The 26699-nt window shown below is 51.6% G+C and overlaps 1 protein-coding gene across 1 annotated transcript in view; it reads right to left on the reverse strand.

The window, feature by feature from the left end:
• Positions 1 to 26699, reverse strand: part of NPHS1 (NPHS1 adhesion molecule, nephrin) — a 170463-nt gene that overhangs the window by 54975 nt on the left and 88789 nt on the right. Inside the window, exons 15-16 of the mRNA XM_078774870.1 lie at positions 3539 to 3711; positions 3005 to 3145 (exon numbers count right to left, since the gene is read on the reverse strand). Of these exons, the coding sequence (XP_078630996.1) occupies positions 3005 to 3145; positions 3539 to 3711 (314 nt within the window). The remainder of the gene's footprint in view (positions 1 to 3004; positions 3146 to 3538; positions 3712 to 26699) is intronic.

Here is a 26699-nt window from a genome sequence, read left to right on the forward strand (position 1 = left end):
TTTCTCCTATGTAGGTGTCAGTGCATTATGGGTCTCCACACCTGATGCCACACACCTTCTGGATCATGTCCTTAACATGAACGAACTGGCTGCGCAGAATTCTGTATGGTTTACTCCCAGATTGGTCTGCAGACCAATTCACCATACAAACGATGGAGGTCGATCACATGACAATTCTCGTGCTTCTTCTTCACTTCAACATCTGCCGTGACGTGTCATCTATTGGCTCCACCGACTAGTAAGTCCAGTTCTTTTCAACGATAAACATTTACTGGTTGGTTGTTATCCGTCCCTTGCGCAGCAGGAGACGGGGATTTGCAATCACTTCTGTGTGAGTGTGTGTGTCTGTCCGGGCCATAACGTTTTTTACCATTTGAGTTTTGTCATGAAATTTTCACCAAAGCTTTATTATGATAATGCAGAGAAGGAAAATTAATAATTTTGTCAAAAGGTCAACAGGTGGACGTCACCTAAAGCGTCACCTAAAAAGGTCAGCGTCAGCTAAAATCATCAATTGTCATCCAATTGACCTGAAATTTCAGTTTACCGTTTGAGTTTTATCATCAGATTTTCAATAAACCTTTAGTATGAGAATATGGAGAAGGTAAATTAAGAATTTAGTAAAAAGGTCAAAGGTCAGCATCACATAAAATCGTCAATTTTCGCCCGATTGACCTGAAATTTAAAGAATTTGCATATTGGGTCACTGAAATGGTTCACCAATCAAAAGCTAGAAGCTGATTGTTTTTTTTTTTAGATCAAAAGGTCAAAGGTCAAGGTAGCATAAAATCACAAATTTTCACACGATTAACCTGAAATTTAAAGAATTTGCATATTGGGTCACTGAATTGGTTCACCAATCAAAAGCTAGAAGCGGATTGGGTTTTTTTTAGTTCAAAAGGTCAAGGTTGCATAAAATCACCAATTTTCACCCGATTGACATGATATTTAAAGAATTTGCATATTGGGTCACTGAATTGGTTCACCAATCAAAGGCTAGAAGCTGATTGGGTTTATTTTAGTTCAAAAGGTCAAAGGTCAAGGTTCAATAAAATCACTAATTTTCACCCAATTAACCTGAAATTTAAAGAATTTGCATATTGGGTCACTGAATTGGTTCACCAATCAAAAGCTAGAAGCTGATTGGGTTTTTTTTAGTTCAAAAGGTCAAGGTTACGTAAAATCACCAATTTTCACCCGATTGACCAGAAATTTAAAGAATCTGCATATTGGGTCACTGAATTGGTTCACCAATCAAAATCTAGAAGCTGATTGGATTTTTTTTTTTAGTTCAAAAAGTCAAAGGTCAAGGTTGCATAAAATCACCACTTTTCACCTGATTGACCTGAAATTTAAAGAATTTGCATGTTGGGTCATTGAATTGGTTTCCCAATCAAAAGCTAGAAGTTGATTGGGTTTTTTTAGATCAAAAAGTCAAAGGTCAAGGTTGAATAAAATCACCAATTTTCACCCGATTAACCTGAAATTTAAAGAATTTGCATATTGGGCCATTGAATTGGTTCACCAATCAAAAACTAGATGCTGATTGTTTTTTTTTAGATGAAACGGTCATAGGTCAAGGTTGAATAAAATCACCAATTTTGACCCGATTAACCTGAAATTTAAAGAATTTGCATATTGGGTGACATAATTGGTTCATCAATCAAAAGCTAGAAGCTGATTTATTTGTTTAGATCTAGAGCTCAGAGGTCCAGGCTGCATAAAATCATCAATTTTCATTTTGCTTTGTTTTTTAACTGTTTACGTTATTTCGAGATACAGAAGAAGAAGAAGAAGACGTCTGAATACAAATGGACGCAGACGGGCTTTGCATTTTCAGATGCTTTCTAGTTTTTGTTTTTAAAATCTGAACCCACACCAACTTCTCAGGTCATCGCGGGAGATTCCCTCCCACGCGGAAGATTCCCAACACCATTCCAATCCTATCCATGATCTTTCCTACCCACGTTATCCCTCCTACCCCAACCCAACTGCCTTACTTGCAGGTTCTTATCTCTTTTGCCTGTTTGGTCATTCCCATACTTGTTATGTCCACTTATCCCACAGTCTCACTGACAGTACGTTACTTTTTTGCCCTCCATATATATTTTTTTTCAGCTCTCGGTATCCCTGTTTATCTGACCATTCCACATCTGGTATTTTGTTCTTGCATGGCCTTAAATATTCTGGAGCCACAAAACCGATGATGTCGACAAAGCACAGAAATTTTTAGCAAATGTTGGCATTTAAGTTACTAGGACGTGCCCGTACGTGGGTGCCCGTTCCTTGCCAAAGAAAAAAAAAAAAATGTCTTCGCCCATGCATGCATGGGCGTGCCCATGGGCCCATGGGCGTGCCCGTAAGTGCGTGATGTGACCGTACAATGAATGTATCGTCCCGACGCCGCAGCTCGGATGGCGCTGCAGTTAATCGGGCCTGTATCGGCAGAGTTATTATAAACGTGTACTACAATCGATCGTACCTTACAGCGTCTGCTCGCCACGCTCAGCATCAGTACGTCGTCACTATGACTATCCGTAAGTCCGGAAGTGACGTCCTCATTTGACTGTCCGGAAGGTCGCATATCGCAGTTACGATGAATCGCAAATTAGTTTTAATTAGTTTTAAAACATAGTTTAACGCCAACATAGCGCCAACATAGTTTGCCAACGTGAAATAAATGAATACGCTCTCAAATGTGCCGTCCGAGGCAGAGTCTGTTCGCCACGTTCGGCACACGTGATAGCTCGCTGCTCTCTGATTGGTTGAATCGTTTTTTGGACATAGCTCGGTAACTACTTCTCCGATTAATATGAAACCTTGAAAAGGCACATCCTCAGGTCCCCAGCAATATATCTGGCAAGTTTCAAGTATATCGGACCCGTGGTTGTCGAGAAACAGCGGTCACAGACAAACACACAGACAAACACACAGACAAACACACAGACAAACACACACACAGACACACACACACACAGAGATTACTGGAATTATAGATAGATACCTTTGATTACTGCTTCTCCATTCTTCATCCAGGTGTAGGTGATATATGTAGGGTTTGCGTGAACAAACAAGTGCAGAATCGCGGTCTTTCCTTCCCTTGTTTCCACCACCAACTTCTGTTCAGGTTGAAATTCGGGCCGAACTGGGAGAAGAAAACATAAAATCACATAATGGACAATTTTTGGGGATAACAACACACAATGTACAAGGAAAGTTAGTAATTCCTTCGCTTTTGACAGATGGGGCCAAAAACGATATATAGCATATTTCAAAATGTTGTGGACGGATTTTGATGAAACTTGGTGGATAATTTGTGTAGGTAACAAGAACAAGCCAATTCGATTTTGCTTAATGTCCGGATGCAGAAACGACCCATCAGTGTGATAAAAATATGTCAAATGTTCAGCCTGGCGGAGGAATGTGCTCTACCGAGTGCCGTTCAAGTTCTATATGTTTATGCATTTAACAAAGTTTAAACTACAAAACGTATGTGCAAATTCCCATAGTTCCTCCACTCGAAAATCTTGATACACACAGAGTACGTCGAGTTTGTATAGGTTGTTCACAGTGCTTGGGAGTAGCTGGTGTGAGGCCTGACAGGTGAGCCGCCTGCCGTGGTCACGTGAGGAAAGAGTGAGCACAATATGGCCGGATGTCGTCCAGCCGCCATATTCCGCCTGATGCACCCCTCCACTAATGCCCTGCAGCCTGCCGTTTGCACCAAAAAGCAAGCATTTGGTCAGTCAAGTGACCAGCTGGTCAGTTTGTCAATATTTTTGATGAACAATTAATACATGGCACTCAATAAAGAATTCTTCCCAATCGATTGTAATATACCATCTAACTCCCAACTAAGCAGTAGGTGCCACTCAATAGCATTCTCATATGGTATATTCACAGACTAACCTACACCTTTAAAACAGTGTGAGCAAGAGGCAGTGCATACACGGTATATTGTTGCCGGCACCATGCCGGCCAATTGGTCCTGACGCCCCAGCTGGATCAAGGGCCTGTGTGCTCCTTCCTATATGTAGCCCGTTTGGAACGGCCATGGATAATCAGGCAGCACACCAGACGCCAAGGTCCTGATTCAAAATGGAGATGTGGGCGGTCACGTATGCTCAGCGGGAGAGTGAATTTAACAGAGCGTTTAGGGTCCAAAGCTCTAATATCCTCTAAAAGGATTGGAGATGTGAGTGGTCACTTCTGCTCAGTAGGAGGGTGAATTTAATGGAGTGTTAAGGGTCCAAAACCCAAATATATTCTGAAAGGATTAAAAGCCAGCGCAGAAATTCTGCTTGAGTGATAGTGGTCTGTATAACTCAGAGACCCAGTGAGTTTATTCATGTGTATTTAAACAGGACGGGGAGAGAACAGGGAAAGGCACTCATACAATTTTATTTATTTATATTTTCAATCCAGAATACATGCCCCAGGGATTTGTATGGTAGGAAGATATTATCTATCCAAGTTAAGGCCTCAAGCACACCACAGTAGAAAGACCAGAAAGATATCAACAAGACATGGAATACCCAATTCCGGCTCATACAGGCACCTCAAGTCCAACAGGGCCACCACAGAACTGGGGTGGCCAAAGGCAGGGTTGAGCTGCAGCAACGGTTTTCAGGTGGAGGAGGAGCGGGTGGGACTGGTGGGAAAGACAGGCTCCACAGGAGCTCTAATACACCATGTCCTCTCCAGCCAAACGCCAGATCAGACGACATTATTTTCACCATTTGACAGCACTGTTATAACATCGGATATGTCGGCCCTTTTTGGTCAAAAATGTCTGGCAACGCTAAAAAAAATTAGGGAATTTTTCGAAATTTTAAACTGCGATCGAAATTTGTAACTGCGATCGAAATTTTTAACTGCGATCGATCTCAAAAACAAAACGTTGCGTCCACTTGCGTGTGTTGCGTCCCCAGCGTGTACAGCAGTGAGGTGGTGTACTACAGTGAGAGAGTGTACACAAAGTGTGAACAAGTCTCCTATCAAGATGAGTGCTGCTCTTCGTGACAAGTGGCTCAACGCTGGCGGCGATGGGGCCACCTTCAAGTACGTGTCGAGTGACACGGCTTTCTGTCGAGCTTGTGAAAAGACTTTCCGGGCGAAGCAGAAGTCTGAGCTGGCCCAACATGTCCGAGGAGACCGCCACAAGAGCAACTTGGCCTTGAAGAAGAAGAGAACGGTCACGCAAGCCACCATGGAGGACTTTGGTGGCGGAAAGAGGCACAAGTGCGACGTCGTGGCTCAGGAGCTGTGCCAGGCCATGCTGGCCGCTGGCATCCCATGGTCGAAATTGGAAAACCCTGCCCTCCGGTCGTTCCTGGAGAAGCACATCACTCTCCAGATCCCCGATGAAAGCTGGATTCGAAAGCACTACCTCGACAAGTGCTACGACGAGGCCTTGGCGAGGATCCGTGCCGACCTCGGACAGCAGCCCATCTGGCTGTCCGTCGACGAGACGACCGATTCGGCAGGTCGATATGTGGCCAACATCATCGCGGGACGCTTGTCCAAGGAGGGGTACTTTCGTCCCCACCTCGTCCAGTGCATGTTTCTGGAGAAGACCAACTCCGGGGAGATCGTGCGTGCAATCAATGACACGCTGCGCTATCTTTGGCCTGATTTCAAGCCGGAGTGCCTCAAGGTCCTCGTCAGCGACGCCGCGGCCTATATGATCAAGGCCGGCCATGCCCTGAAGGAACTCTTCCCGGACTTGCTGCATGTGACTTGCGTTGCCCACGCGCTCCACCGTGTCTGCGAGACAGTCCGAGAAATGTTCAAGGACGTCAACGACCTGATTGCCACGACGAAGAAGGTGTTCGTCAAAGCCCCGTCGCGTGTTGTCTTTTGGAAGGAGCAGCAGCCCAATCTTTCTCTCCCCCCGGAGCCCATTCTGACTCGGTGGGGGACGTGGATCGACGCCGCGGTGTTTTACGCCGAGCACTTCGAGGCCGTCAAGGACATTGTGGACCAGCTGAACGATGACGACGCGATGGCAATCCGGAGTGCCAAGGACCTGTTCGGAAAGGCGGACATCAAGCTCAGTTTGGTCTTCTTAAATGCCCACGTGTCGTTCATCCCGAAGATCCTTAAGCAGCTGGAGGAGGCCGGCATGGAGCTGGCCAAGGCCTTCCAGCTCCTTGATCAGGCCAAGGAGGAGCTCGAAAAGATCCGAGGCTGCCGTAAGGAGATCCTGCTCACCAAGTTCAAGGCGGTGCTGCAGCGCAATCCCGACATTGGTGTGCTGAGGACAGTGGCTTTGATCCTGGATGGAGATCAGCACGGATCTGAGGTTGGTGTGCCGGCTGGAGTCAAGCTTGCTGACATCCCCCTCTTGAGGTACTGCCCCATCGTCAGCGTCGACGTGGAAAGGTCCTTCTCCGTCTACAGAAACGTCCTCACCGACCGCCGACACCGCCTCACCAAGGAGAACATTACCAAGATAATGATTTCAAACACCTACTTTAACCGTTCCTAAAAGGGTCTTGTCAATTTCTTCTAGTCCTCTACTTATCAAACAATGCGGTTGCAATAAAGGCACCTGAACGTCATTTTTTACCTGTTTACTAGCCCAGAGTGCTTAATGTTGTGCAGGAAAAAGCTTACCATTTTTTGTTCTTTTTTTGACTGATTTCTGAAAAACTTGGTAATAATAAAAAATGAATAAAACGGGGGAAAAAATTATTTCGGGATTTTTTCACATAAAAAAAAAAAATTCCGCTTTTCAAAACATAAAAGGCCTATTTTCTTAACATAAAAATCCGTAGTCTACTTATAACTCACCTAAGTCTTTATAAGTTCATCAAATACTGACACCGCGATTGACATTCGCTGAGGTAAATGTTGATATCTCTTCTGAGGTTAAAAAAAAAACATAAAAAACAGTTTTAAAGCATTATACGTATCAAACGATACATTTTATGAAACGGGGAAACCGAATACACACGTTGGTGGTTTTAAAATGACAGAATATGTCTTTATTAGAAGAAGAAAAAAAAATGAACATTGAAGACGACGCTGCTAACAAAATACACCGCTCTAACGCATAACCACGAGTTTAAACTACATTTCTAACAAATATGAAAACTATTTTCATATGACAATGTTAAATATAGAATATATAGAAGATAATGTTACAAACAAATGAGCCCTATCTTCCAATGGTAAACAATCCTTCACAAAATTCCTGGATCAGGAATAATATCCTGAGCTTCACCAAAAACTAATCAATTCTTCCTTATCCGAAGGGCAATCATCCCACCAACTTTCATCTAAATCCGTTCAGAACTTTTCCAGATATCTTGTTCACAAACACACGAACACACACACACACGGACACGATCGAATGCATTACTACCTTGCGGGAGTAATGGGACCTACAGGAAAGTTGGACAGAACTTTGGAGTCAGGATCAATGCCTGTCTGAACCACGAAGGGCACACATCCAGAACATCAAATACAACGATATACAGTGCATTCAGAAAGTATTCAGACCCCATCACTTTTTCACATTTTGTTATGTTGCAGCCTTATGCTGAAATCGTTTAAATTCATTTTTTCTCTTGTGGCGGGCACAATGGTCAATAATTCCGCGCACCAGTGGGTGGCGCGAGCATCCGGGCGTGGAACTGAGATACATGCCCCGCCTTTCGGCCGTTCGGCCACGCCCGGGGGCAAGGCGTGGCCTCGGGATATATATGCGGGCTCTAAAGTCGAGCCCGCCCAGTGCTGATGTACGAGCTTGTAATAAAGTGCTTTCGTTTGTATCCACGCGTTGTGGCCTACCTTTCTGGCAATCGAGTCGTGTGTGCACAGCACCACACTGGTGACCCCGACTGGTTCAGCCCTTGCTGACCCCCGAACGCGCCATGTCTATCATCGCCGTCACCATCAAACTCCCGGAGTTCTGGGAAGCGCAAGCCGACATTTGGTTTGTGCAGGCCTAAGCTCAATTCCAACTCCGGGGCATCACGGCGGACGAGACCAGGTACTACCACGTGGTCGCCGCCCTCGGGCCCGGCACTGCCGCCCGCGTCGTGTCCATCCTTCGGCGCCTGCCGGGCGACCACAAGTACGAGGCACTCAAACGTCTCCTCCTCGCCACGTTCGGGCTCACGGAGGTCGAACGCGCCAACCGCCTCCTGGACCTTCCCGCCCTCGGCGACACACGACCATCCGTCTGGATGGATTTTATGCTGTCCCTGCTTGGAGACCAGCGCCCGGATTTCTTGTTCCGAGCACTTTTTCTCCGCCAGCTACCTGTACAGGTGCGCCTCGCACTGGCCGGTTCCAAAATAACGGAACCCCGCACCCTGGCCGGAGAGGCCGACAAATTTTTCGCGGCCTGCGACACGCGGTCGGTGTACGGTGCTGCCGTAGTGGTTCCCGGTGCGGAGGCTCCAGCGCCCCCTGCTTCCCTCGTGGCCGCTGCTACGCCCCGCCCACTACCGCCGCCGCCACCACCACCGCCGCCGGCACGGCCGACGCCGCCGCAAACCTGGTGCTACTACCATGCCAGGTTCGGCCGCAAGGCTAGAACGTGCCGCCCGCTGTGTTCTTTTGACGGGTCGGGAAACGACCAGGCCGGAGCTCACTTGCGGCCATGAGCGTCGGCCATTCCGGCAGCCTCCTGTTCATCACGGACACCTCGTCTGGTCGTCGTTTTCTGTGCGACACGGGAGCGCAGGTAAGCGTCCTCCCTGCCTCCGCATCCGACAAGCAAGCCGCGGGCCGGGGCCCTGCTTTGCTTGCCGCCAACGGAACACCCATCCGCACATTCGGGAAGAGTTGCCTCTCACCGCGGTTCGGAGGGCAGCGTTTCAAATGGTCGTTCGTCACCGCCAGGGTGCCAATGGTCCTGCTCGGTGCGGACTTCCTTTGTGCGAATGGGCTGTTGGTGGACGTTAAGCGTCGACGTCTCATTCAGGCCAAAACCTTCAGCTCGCTCGCTTGTTCGCTGAGCGGCTCGTTGAGCAGCTCGCTGAGCGGCTCACCGAGCGGCTTGCCAAGCGGCTTTCTGAGTGGTTCTGTCCCGGCGAGATTAGTTTGTACGCTTCCGGCAGCGGACGTGTTTACCCGCCTCCTCACCAGTTTCCCGGCACTCACGCGGCCCACCTTCTCAGCGGTGGCCGTCAAACACGGGGTGGAGCACCATATCCCCACCGTCGGCCCACCGGTCTAAGCCCGGGCGTGCCGCCTCGACCCCACGAAGCTCGCCGTGGCGAAAGCGGAGTTCTCCACGCTGGAACGACTGGGCATCGTACGGCACTCCAACAGCACTTGGGCCTCTCCTCTGCACATTGTGCCCAAGCCCGGTGGCGGATGGCGGCCGTGCGGTGACTACCGCCGGCTCAACGATGCCACCACCCCCGAACGCTACCCGGTCCCGCATATTCAAGACTTTTCCGCCCGGTTGGCAAACACGACCGTTTTCTCTAAGGTGGACCTCATCCGGGGCTACCACCAGGTCCCCGTACAACCGGCCGATGTCCCAAAGACGGCCGTCATCACCCCTTTCGGCCTCTTTGAGTTCCTGTGGATGCCTTTTGGGTTGAAGAATGCAGCCCAGGCGTTCCAGCGGCTCATGGACAGCGTCTTGCATGACTTACCTTTCATCTACGTCTACCTGGACGACATCCTAGTCGCGAGCGCGTCCCGGGAGGAGCACCTGCTCCACCTCCGCACGCTCTTTGAACGCCTGGGCCAGCATGGCCTGATCATCAACCCCGCGAAGTGCCGTTTCGGCGTCACCGCCATCGACTTATTGGGGCACCGCATCACCAGGCACGGGGCCATCCCTTTACCGGCCAAGGTGGAGGCCGTCAAGAGTTTCCCGCACCCCCGCACGATCAAGGGGCTCCAGGAATTCCTGGGCATGGTCAATTTTTACCACCGCTTCGTGCCCCGCGTCGCCCAGCTCCTGCGCCCCCTGCACGAGGCCCTCCGGGGGAAGCCGGGCAAATGTGACATCGCCTGGACGGAGCCGATGGACGTGGCATTTGCGGGCGCAAAGCTGGCCTTGGCCAACGCCACCATGCTGGCGCACCCGGCTCCCGATGCACCAATCCCCCTCACCACCGACGCGTCGGACTATGCGGTGGGCGCGGTGCACAAGCAGTGGGTGCGTGGTGCTTGGCAGCCGCTGGCATTTTTTAGCCGGCAGCTTCGCCCGCACGAACGCCGCTCCAGCACCTTCGACCGCGAGCTGCTCGGACTCCACCTGGCGGTCCGGCACTTCCGCCATCTGCTCGAGGGCCGCCCGTTCACGGCTTTCGTCGATCACAAGCCCCTTGTGTTCGCGATGGCCAAGGTCGCCGAGCCATGGTCGGCCCGGCAGCAGCGTCACCTCTCTGCCGTGTCCGAGTATACGACGGACATCCGTCACGTCGCGGGTAAAGACAACCCGGTGGCGGATTGCCTTTCCCGGTCCGTCGCACACGCGGTCCACCTCGGGATCGACTATGACCGGATGGCGGAGGACCAGACCACCGACCCCGACGTCCAGGCCTTGCGGACCGCCGTCACGGGCCTCCGCGTCACCGAGGTGCCGTTCGACGTCGTGGGCACGGCCCTCTTATGCGACGTCTCCCTCGGCCGGCCTCGCCCCATCGTGCCTGCTGGCTGGCAGCGCCCGGTTTTCGACGCCATCCACGGCCTGTCCCACCCGGGCACAAAGGCCTTCCAGAAGCTCGTCGCGGCGAAGTTCGTCTGGCATGGCCTCAGGAAGAACGTCCGTGACTGGGCCAGGACGTGCCTCGCGTGCCAGCGCGCAATGGTCCACCGCCACACCCAGGCCCCTTTGGCCCCGTTTACGGTGCCCGAGCGTCGGTTCGACCACGTCCACGTCGACTTGGTGGGACCTCTGCCCCCCTTGCGGGGGTTCACCCACCTCCTCACCATGGTGGACCGCACCACCCGGTGGCCGGAGGCCGTGCCATTGGCGGCGATGACTGCGGCTGACGTCGCGCAAGCCTTCATCGCCACGTGGGTTGCCCGGTTCGGTGCCCCCTCAGACATCTCGTCCGACCGCGGCCCCCAGTTCACCTCGGAGCTCTGGGGAGCGGTGGCGCAAGGGCTCGGCATCAAATTGCACCGCACCACGGCCTACCACCCCCAGGCCAACGGCCTGTGCGAGCACTTTCATCGCTCGATGAAGGCCGCGCTCCGGGCCAGCCTCCTTGACGGCAGCTGGGCCGACAGGCTCCCCTGGGTCCTGCTGGGCCTCAGGACGGCGCCCAAGGATGACCTGCGCGCGTCCTCGGCGGAGCTGGTCTTCGGACAACCGCTGCGGGTGCCGGGCGAATTTATCCCCGACTCCACGGTTCCTTGGTCCGCGGCGCAACAGCGCTCCACCCTGCAGGAGACCGCCAGGAGGTTCGCCCCGGTGCCAACAGTACACCAAGGTTGCCTGTCCTCCCACGTTGCCCCGGAGCTTCGCACGGCAGAGTACGTTTTCATCCGGCACGACGCCCACCGGGCACCGCTGCGGCCCCCGTATGACGGGCCCTTCCGCGTGCTGGAGACCGGGGACAAACATTTCACTGTGGACATCGGCGGTGCCCCGGATCGTATCTCCGTGGACCGCCTCAAGCCGGCCCACCTCGATCTGGACCACCCCCCGCAAGCAGCTCTGCCTCCGCGTCCAGGCTGCCCCCCGGCGGTCAGGCCCCCGGCACCCCCCAGCCCCGCCATCCCGCTACCCCCCAGCCCTGCACGCATCGCCAGGGGGCGTTTCGGCCGGGTCATCCGGCTTCCCTGCAAGCTCACCCTTCAGGTGCGCGGGAATTCTGGGGGGGCGCGTGTGGCGGGCACAATGGTCAATAATTCCACGCACCAGTGGGTGGCGCGAGCGTCCGGGCGTGGAACTGAGATACATGCCCCACCTTTCGGCCGTTCGGCCACGCCCGGGGGCAAGGCGTGGCCTCGGGAGATATATGCGGGCTCTAAGGTCAAGCCCGCCCAGTGCTGATGTGCGAGCTTGTAATAAAGTGCTTTCGTTTGTATCCACGCGTTGTGGCCTACCTTTCTGGCAATCGAGTCGTGTGTGCACAGCACCACACTGGTGACCCCGACGTGATGCTCCGGAGTTGGAATCGAGCTTCGGCTTGCACAAACCAAACGTCGGTTGTTGCAGCCTTATTTTGTTATGTTGCAGCCTTATGCTGAAATCGTTTAAATTCATTTTTTCCCTCATCAATCTACACTCAATACACCATAATGACAAAGAGAAAACAGGATTTTAGAAAGTTTTGCAAATTTATTAAAAAGAAAAAACTGAAATATCACATTGACATAAGTATTCATACCCTTTGATATGACACTTGTAATTTAGCTCAGGTGTCTCCCATTACTCTTGATCATCTTTGAGATGTTTCTACACCTTGATTGGAGTCAACCTGTGGTAAATTCAATTGATTGGACATGATTTGGAAAGGCATACACCTGTCTATATAAGGTCTCACAGCTGACAATGCACATCAGAGCAAAAACCAAACCATGAGGTCGAAGGAACTGCCTGCCGAGCTCAGAGACATGATTGTGTCGAGGCACAGATCTGGGGAAGCCTACAAAAAAAATTCTGCTGCATTGAAGGTTCCCAAGAGCACAGTGGCCTCCATAATTCTTAATGGAAGAAGTTTCGAACAACCAGGACTCTTACTAGAGTTGGCCGCCCGGCCAAACTGAGCAATCGGGGGAGAAGGGCCTTGGTAAGAGAGGTGACCAAGAACCCGATGGTCACTCTGGCTGAGCTCCAGAGATCCTGTGTGGAGATGGGAGAAACTTCCAGAAGGACAACCATCACTGCAACACTGCACCGATCTGGGCTTTATGGCAGAGTGGCCAGACAGAAGCCTCTCCTCAGTGAAAGACACATAAAAGCCCGCTTGGAGTTTGAAAAAAAGCACCTAAAGGACTTTCAGACTGTGAGAAACAAGATTCTGTGGGCTTCGCGGTTAGGGTGCTGGCTTGAGATCCTAGGATCCTGGGTTTCAATCCCGGGCGATCGCTGAATTAACGCCAGGGTGGTTAACTCAGCCTGTCATCCTTCCGAGGTCGGCAAATTGAGTACCAGTTCACTGGTAATTCCCTGTGTGTCGCAAAAGGCGACTAACAGGGTTGGCGGCAGGAAGGGCATCCGGCCATAAAACATTGCTTCAAAAATGGGGACCACGGTGCCCCAAAAAGGCCAACCCCTGCTCTGCGTGGAAAAATGGCCTCTAAAGGTGGTTCAATTATGTATTCCCAATGATGAATTCATCTTTGCAATGTTGAAATACATGATGATAAGTTTTAGGAAATCTTATAAATATAAACGTGTATATTTATATATGTCGAATGAATGTTTTTAAATGAATTATTTTGAAGGACATTAGACTCTGAATGGTGCTGAAATGTCGGACTTTGAGACCTAATCTGTTTGTCTAATCCGCATGCACAATGCTCTGCATTCTTGAAACTGATTGCAATGTTCGCAGATCCTCTGTGACTCCTCTAGAGGCCAAATTGACCATTGTTAACTTTTGAAAGTTAATAAACTTGAAATGCAACCTCACTCTGATTGTTGTTTTGCAAATCTACATATCTTTCCCTTACAGCGGAGGTCAAATTAACTCAGTAGGTGATATGGAACAAACATTGTTAACTCTGTAGAGGTTATCTACATCACAGTAAGATGCAAGAAACTGTTTGTAAATTAAAATCCGAGGGGAGTGACGTGTCCCTCCCACCTATGGGAATGAATGGTTTTGCTTACGTGACCTGTGGGGGATGGGTTCACGTGTGTTTGTTCTTCCCCTCCCACCTGTTCAAATCATGAGTGTATAAAAGCTGTGTTTGAAAACCGAACAGGAGAGAGAGCTATGATGTCCGGCAGGCAACATGTTCGTCTCTCCTATCATCCATGTGCACATTATGATAGTTTGCACTGTAAATAGATGTTTTTTATTAAAACGATTTCATGGATCTTTGTTTGAGTTGGTAGTTTTTGGGGAATAAGACCCCTGATTTCCCTCCACACTACCAAATATTAAGTCTAGGGTGTCAATAATTTTATCAATGCCATTTCTTTTGATTTTCTGATTTAAAAGGATATATTAAGTTCTGAATCAAAAACAAAGGTTCTGTTGTAGCGGTTCCCGCTGAATGTACACAATCGCCTTGCACCTGCCAGGACGCGGCCAGGGCGCGATCGCCATGCCGGGCTCGTCCGGACGGGCCCAGACGCGCCTCTCCTGGGCATGCCCGGACTCGCTGTTCCCGGGCACGCCCGAACCTCCCGGGCACGCCCGGTCTCATCTTTCCCGGGCATGCCCACTCTCGCCTTTCCAGGGCTCGCCCAGAGCGCCCGGGCACGCCCAGCCTCGACTTGCCAGGCCGCGTCCAGGACGCCCGGGCATGTCCAGACTTGCCTTTCCAGGGCTCGCCCAGAGCGTCCGGGCATGCCCGCTCTCACCTTTCCAGGGCTCGCCCAGAGCGCTCGGGCACGCCCAGCCTCGACTTGCCAGGCCGCGTCCAGGACGCCCGGGCATGTCCAGACTCGCCTTTCCAGGACTCGCCCTTGACACCCGGGCATGCCCGGTCTCGGTTTTCCCGGGCAAACGCCCCGGCATAAATGTGTATATATATTGCTGCCCGATAAACGGGCTTGTTAGAATACCTGAGCTGTTTTGTTTCAATAAAGCAACTCGGATGAATTCCGTCTTTGGTCGCGTCAATTCTTTCGACTCGCGTTGGAGCGCAGCTCCTTCACTGGTGACCTACCGACATGGACACGGCAGTGACTCTTAAACTGCCTACCTTCTGGGAGGCTCACGCGGCTGTTTGGTTCACCCAGACAGACTCCCAGTTTGCCCTGCGAGGCATCACCGCGGACGACACCCGCATCCACCACGTCGTGGCAGCGCTCGGTTCCGCCAGCGCGGCCCGCGCCCTGAGCCTCCTCCAGTACCCGCCAGCTGCCGACAAGTATGACGCGCTGAAGACGCTCCTCCTCGACGCTTTCGCCCTCTCACCGGCGGCACGCGCACGGCGCCTGCTCAACCTGCCCGAGCTCGGCGACACGCGCCCGTCCGAGCGCATGGACTATATGCTCTCGTTGCTCGGTGAGCACTCTCCGGATTTTCTGTTCCGCGAGCTGTTCCTTCGCCAGCTGCCTCACCCGGTACACCTCGCCCTGGCTGGCACGTCAATCACCAATCCCCGCGCCCTCGCCAGGGAAGCCGATAAGATCTCCTCGGCGGGCCAACACATCGGCGCGGCTACCTGGAGCCTGCCGCCGTCCGAGGCGACGCCCACGACGCCCGAGTGCCCTGCGCGGTTGGAGGCCGAACTGCCGGTGCAACTGGCGGCCGCCACGCCGCGCCGACCGCTTCCGACACGACGGCCGGGGCCTCCACCTGACCAGGCGTGGTGTTATTACCACGCCAGGTTCGGACACAAGGCTCGGATGTGCCGACCCCCGTGCACTTTCGGCAAGTCGGGAAACGGCCGGGCCGGCGTTCATTCCCAGCCATGAGCGCCGGCCACTCGGGCAACTTGCTTTTTATTCGGGACAAAGCGTCCGGGCGGCGTTTCCTTTGTGACACGCCCAACTGCCTTTGTGATGCCCAACTGAGCGTCATACCCGCCTCCGAGCAGGACAGGCGGGACGCCGTTTGCGGCCCCTCTTTGGTCGCTGCTAATGGCTCGGCCATATGCACTTTCGGCCCGCGCGACGTCACCCTCTGCTTCGGCAGCCAGCGCTTTCAGTGGACCTTTGTGACCGCCTGCTTCCCCATGGCTTTGCTGGGCGCCGACTTCCTCTGCGCGCACGGGCTGCTGGTCGACGTCAAACGTCGTCGCCTTGTCAACGCCGAGACCTTCAGCTGCCTGGCGTGCACGATGAGCAGCTCCGCGCCGACCGAACTGGCGTGCACCCTCCCGACGGCGAATGAGTTCGCTCGCCTGCTCGCGGAATTCCCGGCCCTCACGCGGCCGACGTTTTGGGCCGTCGCAGTGCGGCATGGGATCGAGCACCACATACCCACTATGGGCCCGCCGGTCTACGCTAGGGCCCGCCGCCTCGACCCGGACAAGCTCGCCATGGCAAAGGCCGAGTTCGACGCGTTGGAGCACCTCGGCATCGTGCGGCGCTCCAATAGCGCGTGGGCCTCACCACTGCACATCGTGCCAAAGCCGGGGGGCGGATGGCGCCCGTGTGGCGACTACCGCCGCCTCAACGACGCTACCACCCCCGACAGGTACCCGATCCCGCACATCCAGGACTTTTCCGCCCGTTTGGCGGGACGGGTCATATTTTCCAAAATTGACCTGATGTTCACCCCCAGGTACCTGTCCGGGCGGCCGACGTCCCGAAGACAGCCGTCATCACGCCGTTCGGCCTGTTCGAATTTTTGAGGATGCCGTTTGGCCTCAAGAACGCGGCCCAGGCGTTCCAGTGCTTAATGGACGGCATGCTGCGCGACCTGCCATTTCTTTTCGTCTATCTGGACGACATCCTCGTCGCCAGCACGTCCCGTGCCGAGCACCTCCTCCACCTCCGAACACTGTTCGGTCGCCTCAGCGAGCATGGCTTAATTGTCAACCCGGCCAAATGCCACTTCGGCACGACGACCGTTGACTTTTTGGGCCACCGCATCACCAAGACCGGGGCCGTGCCGCTGCCGACCAAGGTCGAGGCCATCACCACGTTCCCGCGTCCCCGTTCCATCAAGGCCCTACAAGAGTTCCTCGGCATGGTGAATTTTTATCACCGATTCGTGCCCCGCGCTGCTCAGCTCATGCGGCCCCTTTACGAGGCCCTCCGGGGCAAGCCGGCCAAGCATGACATCGTTTGGTCCGCAGCCATGGACGCAGCCTTCGCGAGCGCAAAACGGGCCCTCGCCGACGCAACGCTGCTGGCTCACCCGGTGCTCAACGCGCCCATCGCCCTCACTATGGACGCCTCCAACTACGCGGTGGGCGCCGTCCATGAACAATGGGTGGACGGGGTTTGGCAGCCACTCGCTTTTTTCAGCCGGCACCTCCGGCCGAACGAGTTAAAATACAGCACGTTCGACCGCGAGCTGCTCGGTCTATTCCTGGCCGTTCGCCATTTCCGACACCTCCTGGAGGGCCGCCCGTTCACGGCTTTCGTCGACCACAAGTCATTGGTCTACGCAATGGCCAAAGTCACGGAACCGTGGTCGGCCCGCCAGCAGCTCCACCTCTCCGCCATGTCGGAATTCACCACGGACATCCGGCACGACGCCGGCAAAGACAACGCCGTGGCTGACTGTCTTTCTCGGGCCAGCGCGAATGCGGTCCACCTCGGCGTGGACTTCGCGCTCATGGCGGCCGATCAGACCACCGACACCTCGGTGCAGGCCCTCCGGGCGGCGGACACGGGCCTCCGCCTGGCCGACATCCCCTTCGCGGGCACCGTCCTCCTCTGCGACGTCTCCCAGGGCCAGCCTCGCCCCATCGTGCCCGTTTCCTGGCAGCGCCGCATCTTCGCCTCCATCCACGGCCTTTCTCACCCGGGCCGGAAAGCTTCTCAGAAGCTGGTGTCGGCGCGTTTCGTCTGGCACGGCCTTCGACGGAACGTCCACGACTGGGCCAACGCCTGCACGGCCTGCCAGCGGGCCAAGGTCCACCGCCACACCCAGGCCCCGCTAGCACCTTTCACCGTGCCTGCACGGCGTTTCGACCACGTCCACGTGGACCTGGTGGGTCCCCTGCCCCCATCGCGGGGGTTCACCCACCTGCTCACCATGGTGGACAGGACCACCAGGTGGCCGGAGGCCGTGCCCCTCACCTCCACCACCACCGCCGACGTGGCGCAGGCGTTCATCGCCACCTGGGTCGCGCGCTTCAGCGCACCGGCGGACATCTCGTCCGACCGCGGCCCACAGTTCACGTCCGAACTTTGGGGCACGGTCGCCCGCTCGTTGGGGGTCACGCTGCACCGCACCACGGCCTACCACCCCCAAGCCAACGGGTTGTGCGAGCGGTTTCACCGCTCCATGAAGGCCGCACTCATGGCCAGCCTTCAGGACGACGGTTGGACCGACCGGCTGCCGTGGGTCCTTTTGGGCCTCCGCACGGCCCCCAAGGAGGACCTCTGGGCGTCCGCCGCCGAGCTCGTCTACGGCCAGCCGCTCCGCGTCCCGGGCGAGTTCGTGCCCGACGCTACCAGTCCCTGGTCCGCCGCACACCAGCGCTCGGACCTCCAGGAGGCCGCCCGACGATTTGCCCCCGTGCCAACGTCCCGCCACGGTGGCCCCCAGTCCTACGTCCCCCCGGCGCTTCGCATAGCGGAGTACGTCTTTGTGCGTCATGACGCGCACCGGGGGCCACTCCGGCCACCGTACGACGGGCCCTTCCGGGTCCTGCGACGGGGCGACAAGTCCTTCGTCATCGACGTCGGCGGCCGGTCGGACCGGATCTCTGTGGACCGCCTCAAACCGGCGCACATGGACGTCGACCGACCACCACGGTTGGCCCTTCCTCCGCGGCGAGGCCGCCCCCCATCTACAGTTCCCCCCGCTCGACCACCCACCACCGGATCGGACCCCCCCCCCCCCCACGACCCTCCAGGGGTCGCTTCAGCCGGGTCATCCGGACCCCCCTTAAATTGACCCTGCCGGTGCAGGTCGATTCTGGAGGGGCGTGTGTAGCGGTTCCCGCTGAATGTACACAATCGCCTTGCACCTGCCAGGACGCGGCCAGGGCGCGATCGCCATGCCGGGCTCGTCCGGACGGGCCCAGACGCGCCTCTCCTGGGCATGCCCGGACTCGCTGTTCCCGGGCACGCCCGAACCTCCCGGGCACGCCCGGTCTCGTCTTTCCCGGGCATGCCCACTCTCGCCTTTCCAGGGCTCGCCCAGAGCGCCCGGGCACGCCCAGCCTCGACTTGCCAGGCCGCGTCCAGGACGCCCGGGCATGTCCAGACTCGTCTTTCCAGGGCTCGCCCAGAGCGCCCGGGCTCGCCCAGCTTCGACTTGCCAGGCCGCGTCCAGGACGCCCGGGCATGTCCAGACTCGCCTTTCCAGGACTCGCCCTTGACATCCGGGCATGCCCGGTCTCGGTTTTCCCGGGAAAACGCCCCGGCATAAATGTGTATATATATTGCTGCCCGATAAACGGGCTTTTTAGAATACTTGAGCTGTTTTGTTTCAATAAAGCAACTCGGACGAATTCCGTCTTTGGTCGCGTCAATTCTTTCGACTCGCGTTGGAGCACAGCTCCTTCACTGTAATATTAAGTGAAATAAATAATTGTGGAGACCAAATACTTTTGACAATTTCAATTTATTTTTAGAGAAAATTGTGAGTTATTTGAAAAAAGTGCAAGGGAGCCAATATTTTTGGCCATGACTGTAGATATATATATATATATATATATATATATATATATATACAGACTTGGCATTTAATATGGAATATTTTTTTTGTGGGGCTGAACTTAATTTTCAAGATGACTTAGAACCAAAAGTTCATTGGAATTATGTTGAAATTATTCTAGATTTTGTTAATGTGACCTTTAAAAGAAACAAAAACCACATTTGACATTTCGAAGCAAATAAATTGATCCTTGAAAGTGATGTAAACTGCTATCGAACTCAATTCACGGACAGTACTGTGTTAAACTTCTGTGCGTTTTCCAAAAGTAGCTCTTTATTTTGCACATTAGCCAAATTTTTTTTGAACAAAAACAAAAGTTAAATTACGACTGGGATTACGGACAGTAAAATTACAGTTCAGTACTCGTGTAACCCCCACCAGCATTCAGGAGAGCACGTCCACGTTGAGGCATGCTGTTCACGAGATTTGCCAAGGTTTGGACAGGAATCGCTTGCCATGCAGTTTCAATAGCCTGCTGCAATTCATGCACAGAGGCAGGCTGCTGGGACACGTTGTCGATTTGACGCGTTAATTCTGCCCACAAGTTCTCTATCGGATTCATATCCGGGGACATGGCCGGCCACTCGATATGCTCTACACCACAGTCAGCAAGAAAGTGTTGGATCATGCGAGCACGATGAGGCCGTGCATTGTCATCTTGGAAGACAAAGTTTCCTCGAAAGGCTGCACGAACAAATGGAAGCAATGTTTCTTCCAGAATGGCCCTGTGCTTGAACTGGTTCAGGTTTCCATTCAGAACAACCAGGCCAATTTTGCCCCCTGCATGAAAAGCAGCCCAAACGGTCACCCCACCACCTCCAGTTTGGACTCTTGGCACTATACAATCCTCGTTGTAGGCTTCATGCACTTGTCTGCGCACTTGGACACGGCCATCTTGACGATAGACCAGAAATCTAGACTCGTCACTGAAGATCACGTGATTCCAGTGTCCTGGCTGCCATTGACGGTGCTCTCTGGCCCACTGCAATCGGCGCTGGTGGTGTTGTCTGGTCAGACATGGCTTTCTCAGGGGATGCCTGGCACGATAGCCTGCTTGAACCAGTCGTTGGTTGACTAGCCTTCTGGATACAGGCACATTTGTCAGTTGCTGCCACTCAGCCCTAAGCCGATTAGCTGACTTGGTACGGCCATTGCGGACTAACCGGTGCAGCTGGCGATCATCCCTCCTTGTGGTTCTGCGGGGACGTCCTGGCTTCGGTATTGGAGTAGGGACACCCCTCTGAGCATTTCATTTCAGGATATTTGACACCTGACCTTGAGTGATGCCATACTGCCAAGTAATAGCACGCTGTTTCATTCCGAAATTTCGTAAAGCCACCACTAAATGACAAACAGCATTGTCGAGTTGACGGACCATCTCCAGGGGAAGCGGCAATAACTTTTGTTGACGTGCAGCAGTTGGTTTCCATTAATACAGAACGCAACAACCCTTATATACCCGATTGTGAAGCCAATCGTCAAATGTACCTGTCCGTACATTTTGTCACGCCACCTGTGATATAATCCTGTTATTGACTTCTTGCTGCGACAGACAATCAGTGACATGGTTCTTTTAACAAAGAAATCACCGAAGCATAAAATAAACTCACCAGATTGATATACCGAGTTCAGAAAGTAAACCTAAGTCAAGAAAAAAAAAAATTCCATATTAAATGCCAAGTCTGTGTATATATATATATATATATATATATATATATATATATATATATATATATATATATATATATATATATATATATATATATATACTGTATATATATATATATATATATACTGTATATATATACTAGCGGGGTCACCCGTGGGAATCCCACGGGCATGGATGTGTGTGACATTTCGACATATTGAGTTATATGCTGCACATTCATTTTTACAAAATGGTTACTGGCAAGTCATCAGATCCAGAAATGGTGTGATGAACACAATTTATTTATTTCACATAATATGTGACCCCTCACTCCTCTCCACCTGACACTCTCCTGTCTCCACCTGACACTCTCCTGTCTCCACCTGACACTCTCCTCTCTCCGTCTCGTTTCCCATTACCCCCATTTGGTTTCCCATTACCCCTAATTGGCCCTCCAATCGCTCACTCTGAGCATCCATTCGGTTCCCCATTACCCCCATCATTCTGCTTTCCATTTCTTCGCTATTCTGGGCCATAAGGGCCTTCATTTGTATGAAAAACAAGTTCAAATCCACCGGGGGCGCTGCCACGGTCGCTGGCGCGGTGATCAGCGAGGCGCCATTTTGCGCGCCCGCTTCTTCGTGCGTGACGGCGCTATTTTGCGAACCTGCCGCCCTCACTGCTTCGCTCTCCTCCTGTCCCTCATTTTGGTCCTGGATCGACCCTGCTTCACTCTCCCCTACCGGACCCCAGCTGTCTTGACCCGCCATAGCGCGACTTTCAAAATTCGGTTTTTTATTTTATTTTCGTAAAACAAATTCAAATTTCGCCGTTATAATTTTGCGCGGGAAACGCGCTCCGAATCGATTCTACTTGTTACCAATTTGGGCCTAATAAATTTAGTCCCGGGTTCGAATTCCACTCCTCGACACCAATTGTTACAGACGTGGCTTGGATGTTATTTACCGAGCGGTTTTATGGTATGACCACGTCTGCACAAGTTACCCGATTGTGCCCGAACGTTGACTAGTCGCGCGATGCTGGCTCAATAAGAAAAAGAAGACACCCGGCTGGATTACAATAACACAATACGACACCAATGTTTCAATTCTCAAGACCTCCGGAGGAGATTATATTCGTACGGAAAGGTCAGATTACAGGGGCTAGAGGTATAATCACAGAAAGACAGGCACTTAGACACACTCTTATATTAACCCCGGACAGACGACAGACAAACGGGACAACGGCTGACTCACACGGGGGTTGATGGCAGGAAAGCGGGTATCGATGGCTCCAGGTCCTCCTGGGCTCGGGGCAGGGTACAGTACGGTCCGGTCCGGTCCAAAGATGCGGGGAGGTATCGTCGCGCTGGGGGTGGCGGTGGCTTCTCTCTCCAAGCTGAGGCGCATCTGACGTCACATCCGGCGCGGGGCCGCGTATATCCGGCGGGGAGTGACACGCCCTCGGCTCGTTAGCTCCGCCCCAGATGGAATCGGCACGTTGCTTCTCATTGGGTGCGTGGGGGGGTTACTGGCTCCGCCCCTGACGAGGAGCTGACAGCCAGCCCCTTCGGGGTAACGCCGTGGAGCGCATGGTCATGGCGGGTAACCGAGCCGGTGTGAGGACGCACACTCCCCGCCCCTCTGTTGTTGTAGTCGTAGTTGTAGTTGTAATTGTTGTTGTAGTTGTTGTTATTGTTGTTGTTATTGTTGTTGTTTGGGGAAGAAGATGGGAGGAGGTATGGGAAAGGTCCTAAACTCACTACTGATGCCATATAATCACATTCTGGTGCAACGAAGAGTCATAATTAATGGAAACGAGGCCTTAACTGACATAGATTAAGAATAACTAGGAAGATGTCCGAAAGTTGTCTACGTGTGGTGCGGTGGACCTGGGCACGACATTTAATGGGGGAATAAGGGGAAGGTCGGCTCTACTGATTGTTGTTTACATGCAATGGGACTAGGGAATGGGGGATTGGGGAAAGTTGGGGAGTATTGGAGAAAATAGGGGAATATTTACAAGCGGATATGGAGGCCAAATTCCATATTCGCAACAATATATATACTGTATATATATATATATATACTGTATATATATACTAGCGGGGTCACCCGTGGGAATCCCACGGGCATGGATGTGTGTGACATTTCGACATATTGAGTTATATGCTGCACATTCATTTTTACAAAATGGTTACTGGCAAGTCATCAGATCCAGAAATGGTGTGATGAACACAATTTATTTATTTCACATAATATGTGACCCCTCACTCCTCTCCACCTGACACTCTCCTGTCTCCACCTGACACTCTCCTGTCTCCACCTGACACTCTCCTCTCTCCACCTAGCACTCCTCTCCTCTCCAAACCCTCACATCCCTCTCCTTTCCAATCCCTCACCTCTCCAATCCCTCACACTCCTCTCCTCTCCAATCCTTCACACGCCTCTCCAATCGCGCCTCACACTCCTCTCCAATCGCGCCTCACACTCCTCTCCAATCGCGCCTCACACTCCTCTCCAATCGTGCCTCACACTCCTCTCCAATCGTGCCTCACACTCCCCTCCAATCACTCCTCTCCAATCGTGCCTCACACTCCTCTCCAATCACGCCTCACACTCCTCTCCAATCGTGCCTCACACTCCTCTCCAATCGCGCCTCACACTCCTCTCCAATCGCGCCTCACTCGCCTCTCCAATCGGCTTTCCCCGTCTCGTTTCTCTCCTTTTTCTCCCGTCTCGTTCTTTTTCTTGCTCCAAATCGGCCCGTCGGAATCGGAAATCGGCCCGTCTCGCCCGTCGGCCCGTCGGAATCGGAAATCGGCCCGTCTTGCTTTTGTGCTTGTGCGTAAATAAATTGTGTTCATGACACCATTTCTGGTGTTGGGCTAGCGGCTAGGGTGCCGGCTTAGGATCCTGGGTTCGAATCTCGGTCGATCGCCGAATTAATGCCAGGGGGGTTGACTCAGCCTGTCATCCTTCCGAGGTCGGCTAATTGAGTACCAGTTCACTGGTAATTCCCTGTTTGTCGTTGAAGGCGGCAAAAAGGGTTGGCGTCAGGAAGGGCATCCGGCCGTAAAACATTGCTTCAAAAAGGGGACAAAAAAACAACAACTACCACGGTCCCCGAAAAGGCCAACCCCCGCTTTGCGGGGAAAAATGGCCTCTAAACGGTGGTTTTTACACCATTTCTGGATCTGATGACTTGCCAGTAACCATTTTGTAAAAATGAATGTGCAGCATCTAACTCAATATGTCGAAATGTCACACACATCCATGCCCGTGGGATTCCCACGGGTGACCCCGCAAGTTTGCATTGACGTTCGTCGATGGACTCGTTCGCCCGTCTCATTCGTTTTCTTGCTGCATCCTGTTCAAGTCTGCGTTCTTCATCGATCGTCTCATTCATTTTGGAAATAGAAGTTTCCACGCAGCGCATGAATTGTCACGATCCTCAAGAGGAATTTGTCTCGTAATCATCAAATGATAAATGGCAAGTAAATTATATTGTGGAAAATTAAAGATTTCAAATAAACCTATTTAAAGTGTATTCGCACATAACTAATTTTAAAAAACGAAGAAATATCTCTCGGTAATTTCCTGAAACATATTTTACTTCCGGCTAATAATGTTGAATTAAATAAAAACGAAGAAATATATGTCGGCATCATTGTTGACGTTTTTGTGACGACTGTCATCAAACGAAAAAGTAATATATCTTAACGGAAAAGCAAAAGCGAATTTTTAATATATATCGACACGTTGCCGTCGGTGTCATGTTGGGCGGTGTATGATACACCATGACGCGATTTTTAAAAATATATCTCTGCATTTTCCCGCGTGTGTGGAATGTTCTCAATTATTGCTGACACCGAGTCCAAAACCATCGATAAAAATGAAACCATATGGTGAGTTAGATTGGAGATAAAGGCGTGAGAGAGACTCAATGGCCTTGAAGTTGAAGTTACAGGCGTTTGAGAATTCATTTCGTTCTATAAACGGCAACTTTCATTGGATTTCCTTCCCGTTTTTTTTCAACCGAGTCGAAAACTATGTTAGCGACTGTGAAAAATGAAATGATATATCGAATTTTTAATATGTATCGACACGTTGCCGTCGGTGTCATGTTAGGCGGTGTATGATACACCATGACGCGATTTTAAAAAATATATCTGCATTTTCCCGCGTGTGTGGAATGTTCTCAATTATTGCTGACACCGACTCTAAAACCATCGATAAAAATGAAATCATATGGTGAGTTAGATTGGAGATAAAGGCGTGAGAGAGACTCAATGGCCTTGAAGTTACAGGCATTTGAGAATTCATTTCGTTCTATAAACGGCAACTTTCATCGGATTTTCTTCTCGTTTTTTTTTCAACCGAGTCTAAAACTATGTTAGCGACTGTGAAAAATGAAATGATATATCGAATTTAAAATAGATATCGACACATTGCCGTCGGTGTCATGTTGGGCGGTGTATGATACACCATGACGCGATTTAAAAATATATATCTCTGCATTTTCCCGCGTGTGTGGAATGTTTGTGGAAAATTAAAGATTTCAAATAAACCTATTTAAAGTGTATGCGCACATAACTAATAAAAAAAACGAAGAAATATCTCTCGGTAATTTCCTGAAACATATTTTACTTCCGGCTAATATGTTGAATGAAATAAAAACGAAGAAATATATGTCGGCATCATTGTTGACGTTTTTGTGACGACTATCATCAAACGAAATAGTAATATATCATAACGGAAAAGCAAAAGCGAATTTTTAATATATATCGACACATTGCCGGCGGTGTCATGTTGGGCGGTGTATGATACACCATGACGCGATTTTAAAAAATATATCTCTGCATTTTCCCGCGTGTGTGGATTGTTCTCAATTATTGCTGACACCGAGTCTAAAAGTAAAACCATCGATAAAAATGAAATCATATGGTGAGTTAGATTGGAGATAAAGGCGTGAGAGAGACTCAATGGCCTTGAAGTTACAGGCCTTTGAGAATTCATTTCGTTCTATAAACGGCAACTTTCATCGGATTTTCTTCCCGTTTTTTTTCAACCGAGTCTAAAACTATGTTAGCGACTGTGAAAAATGAAATGATTTATCGAATTTGATTTGAAATAAAACTGGGGGAGAGCAAGACACCACGGGCCTACAAAACAGGACTCAAAGCTATGCGAGTTAATAAAATGGTGGATATTTGTTTATAGCCACTCCCAGAATGGGTGGAGCTATGGGTGGAGCTACTCTGCAAACCGAGTAAGCCACACCCCGGACAGACACCCAACAGATAGACAGACAGACAGACAGAATCATCTACGGCTATTATAATATAGATATATATATATATATATATATATATATATATATATATATATATATATATATATATATATATATATATATATATATATATATCATTAAGCGACTTCATACCACTGCCAGTAAGATGTCCCATACAGCTACTGCTGCACCTTACTGGGAGCGATAAGCACCGCCTGCCACACGGTAACATTATCTCTGGTATCCACTCACTATATGGAGTCGACCTGGATGCGGTTGGGAGTAACTAATTAGTATGTGTAATTTGGCGCTCCAACCTATGAGCAAACGTCATGACGTCATTGCCACGTATGTCCGCATTG

Source organism: Myxine glutinosa, chromosome 3 (assembly GCF_964187855.1).
Source record: "Myxine glutinosa chromosome 3, kmMyxGlut1.1, whole genome shotgun sequence".
Classification (NCBI taxonomy): Eukaryota; Metazoa; Chordata; class Myxini; order Myxiniformes; family Myxinidae; genus Myxine; species Myxine glutinosa.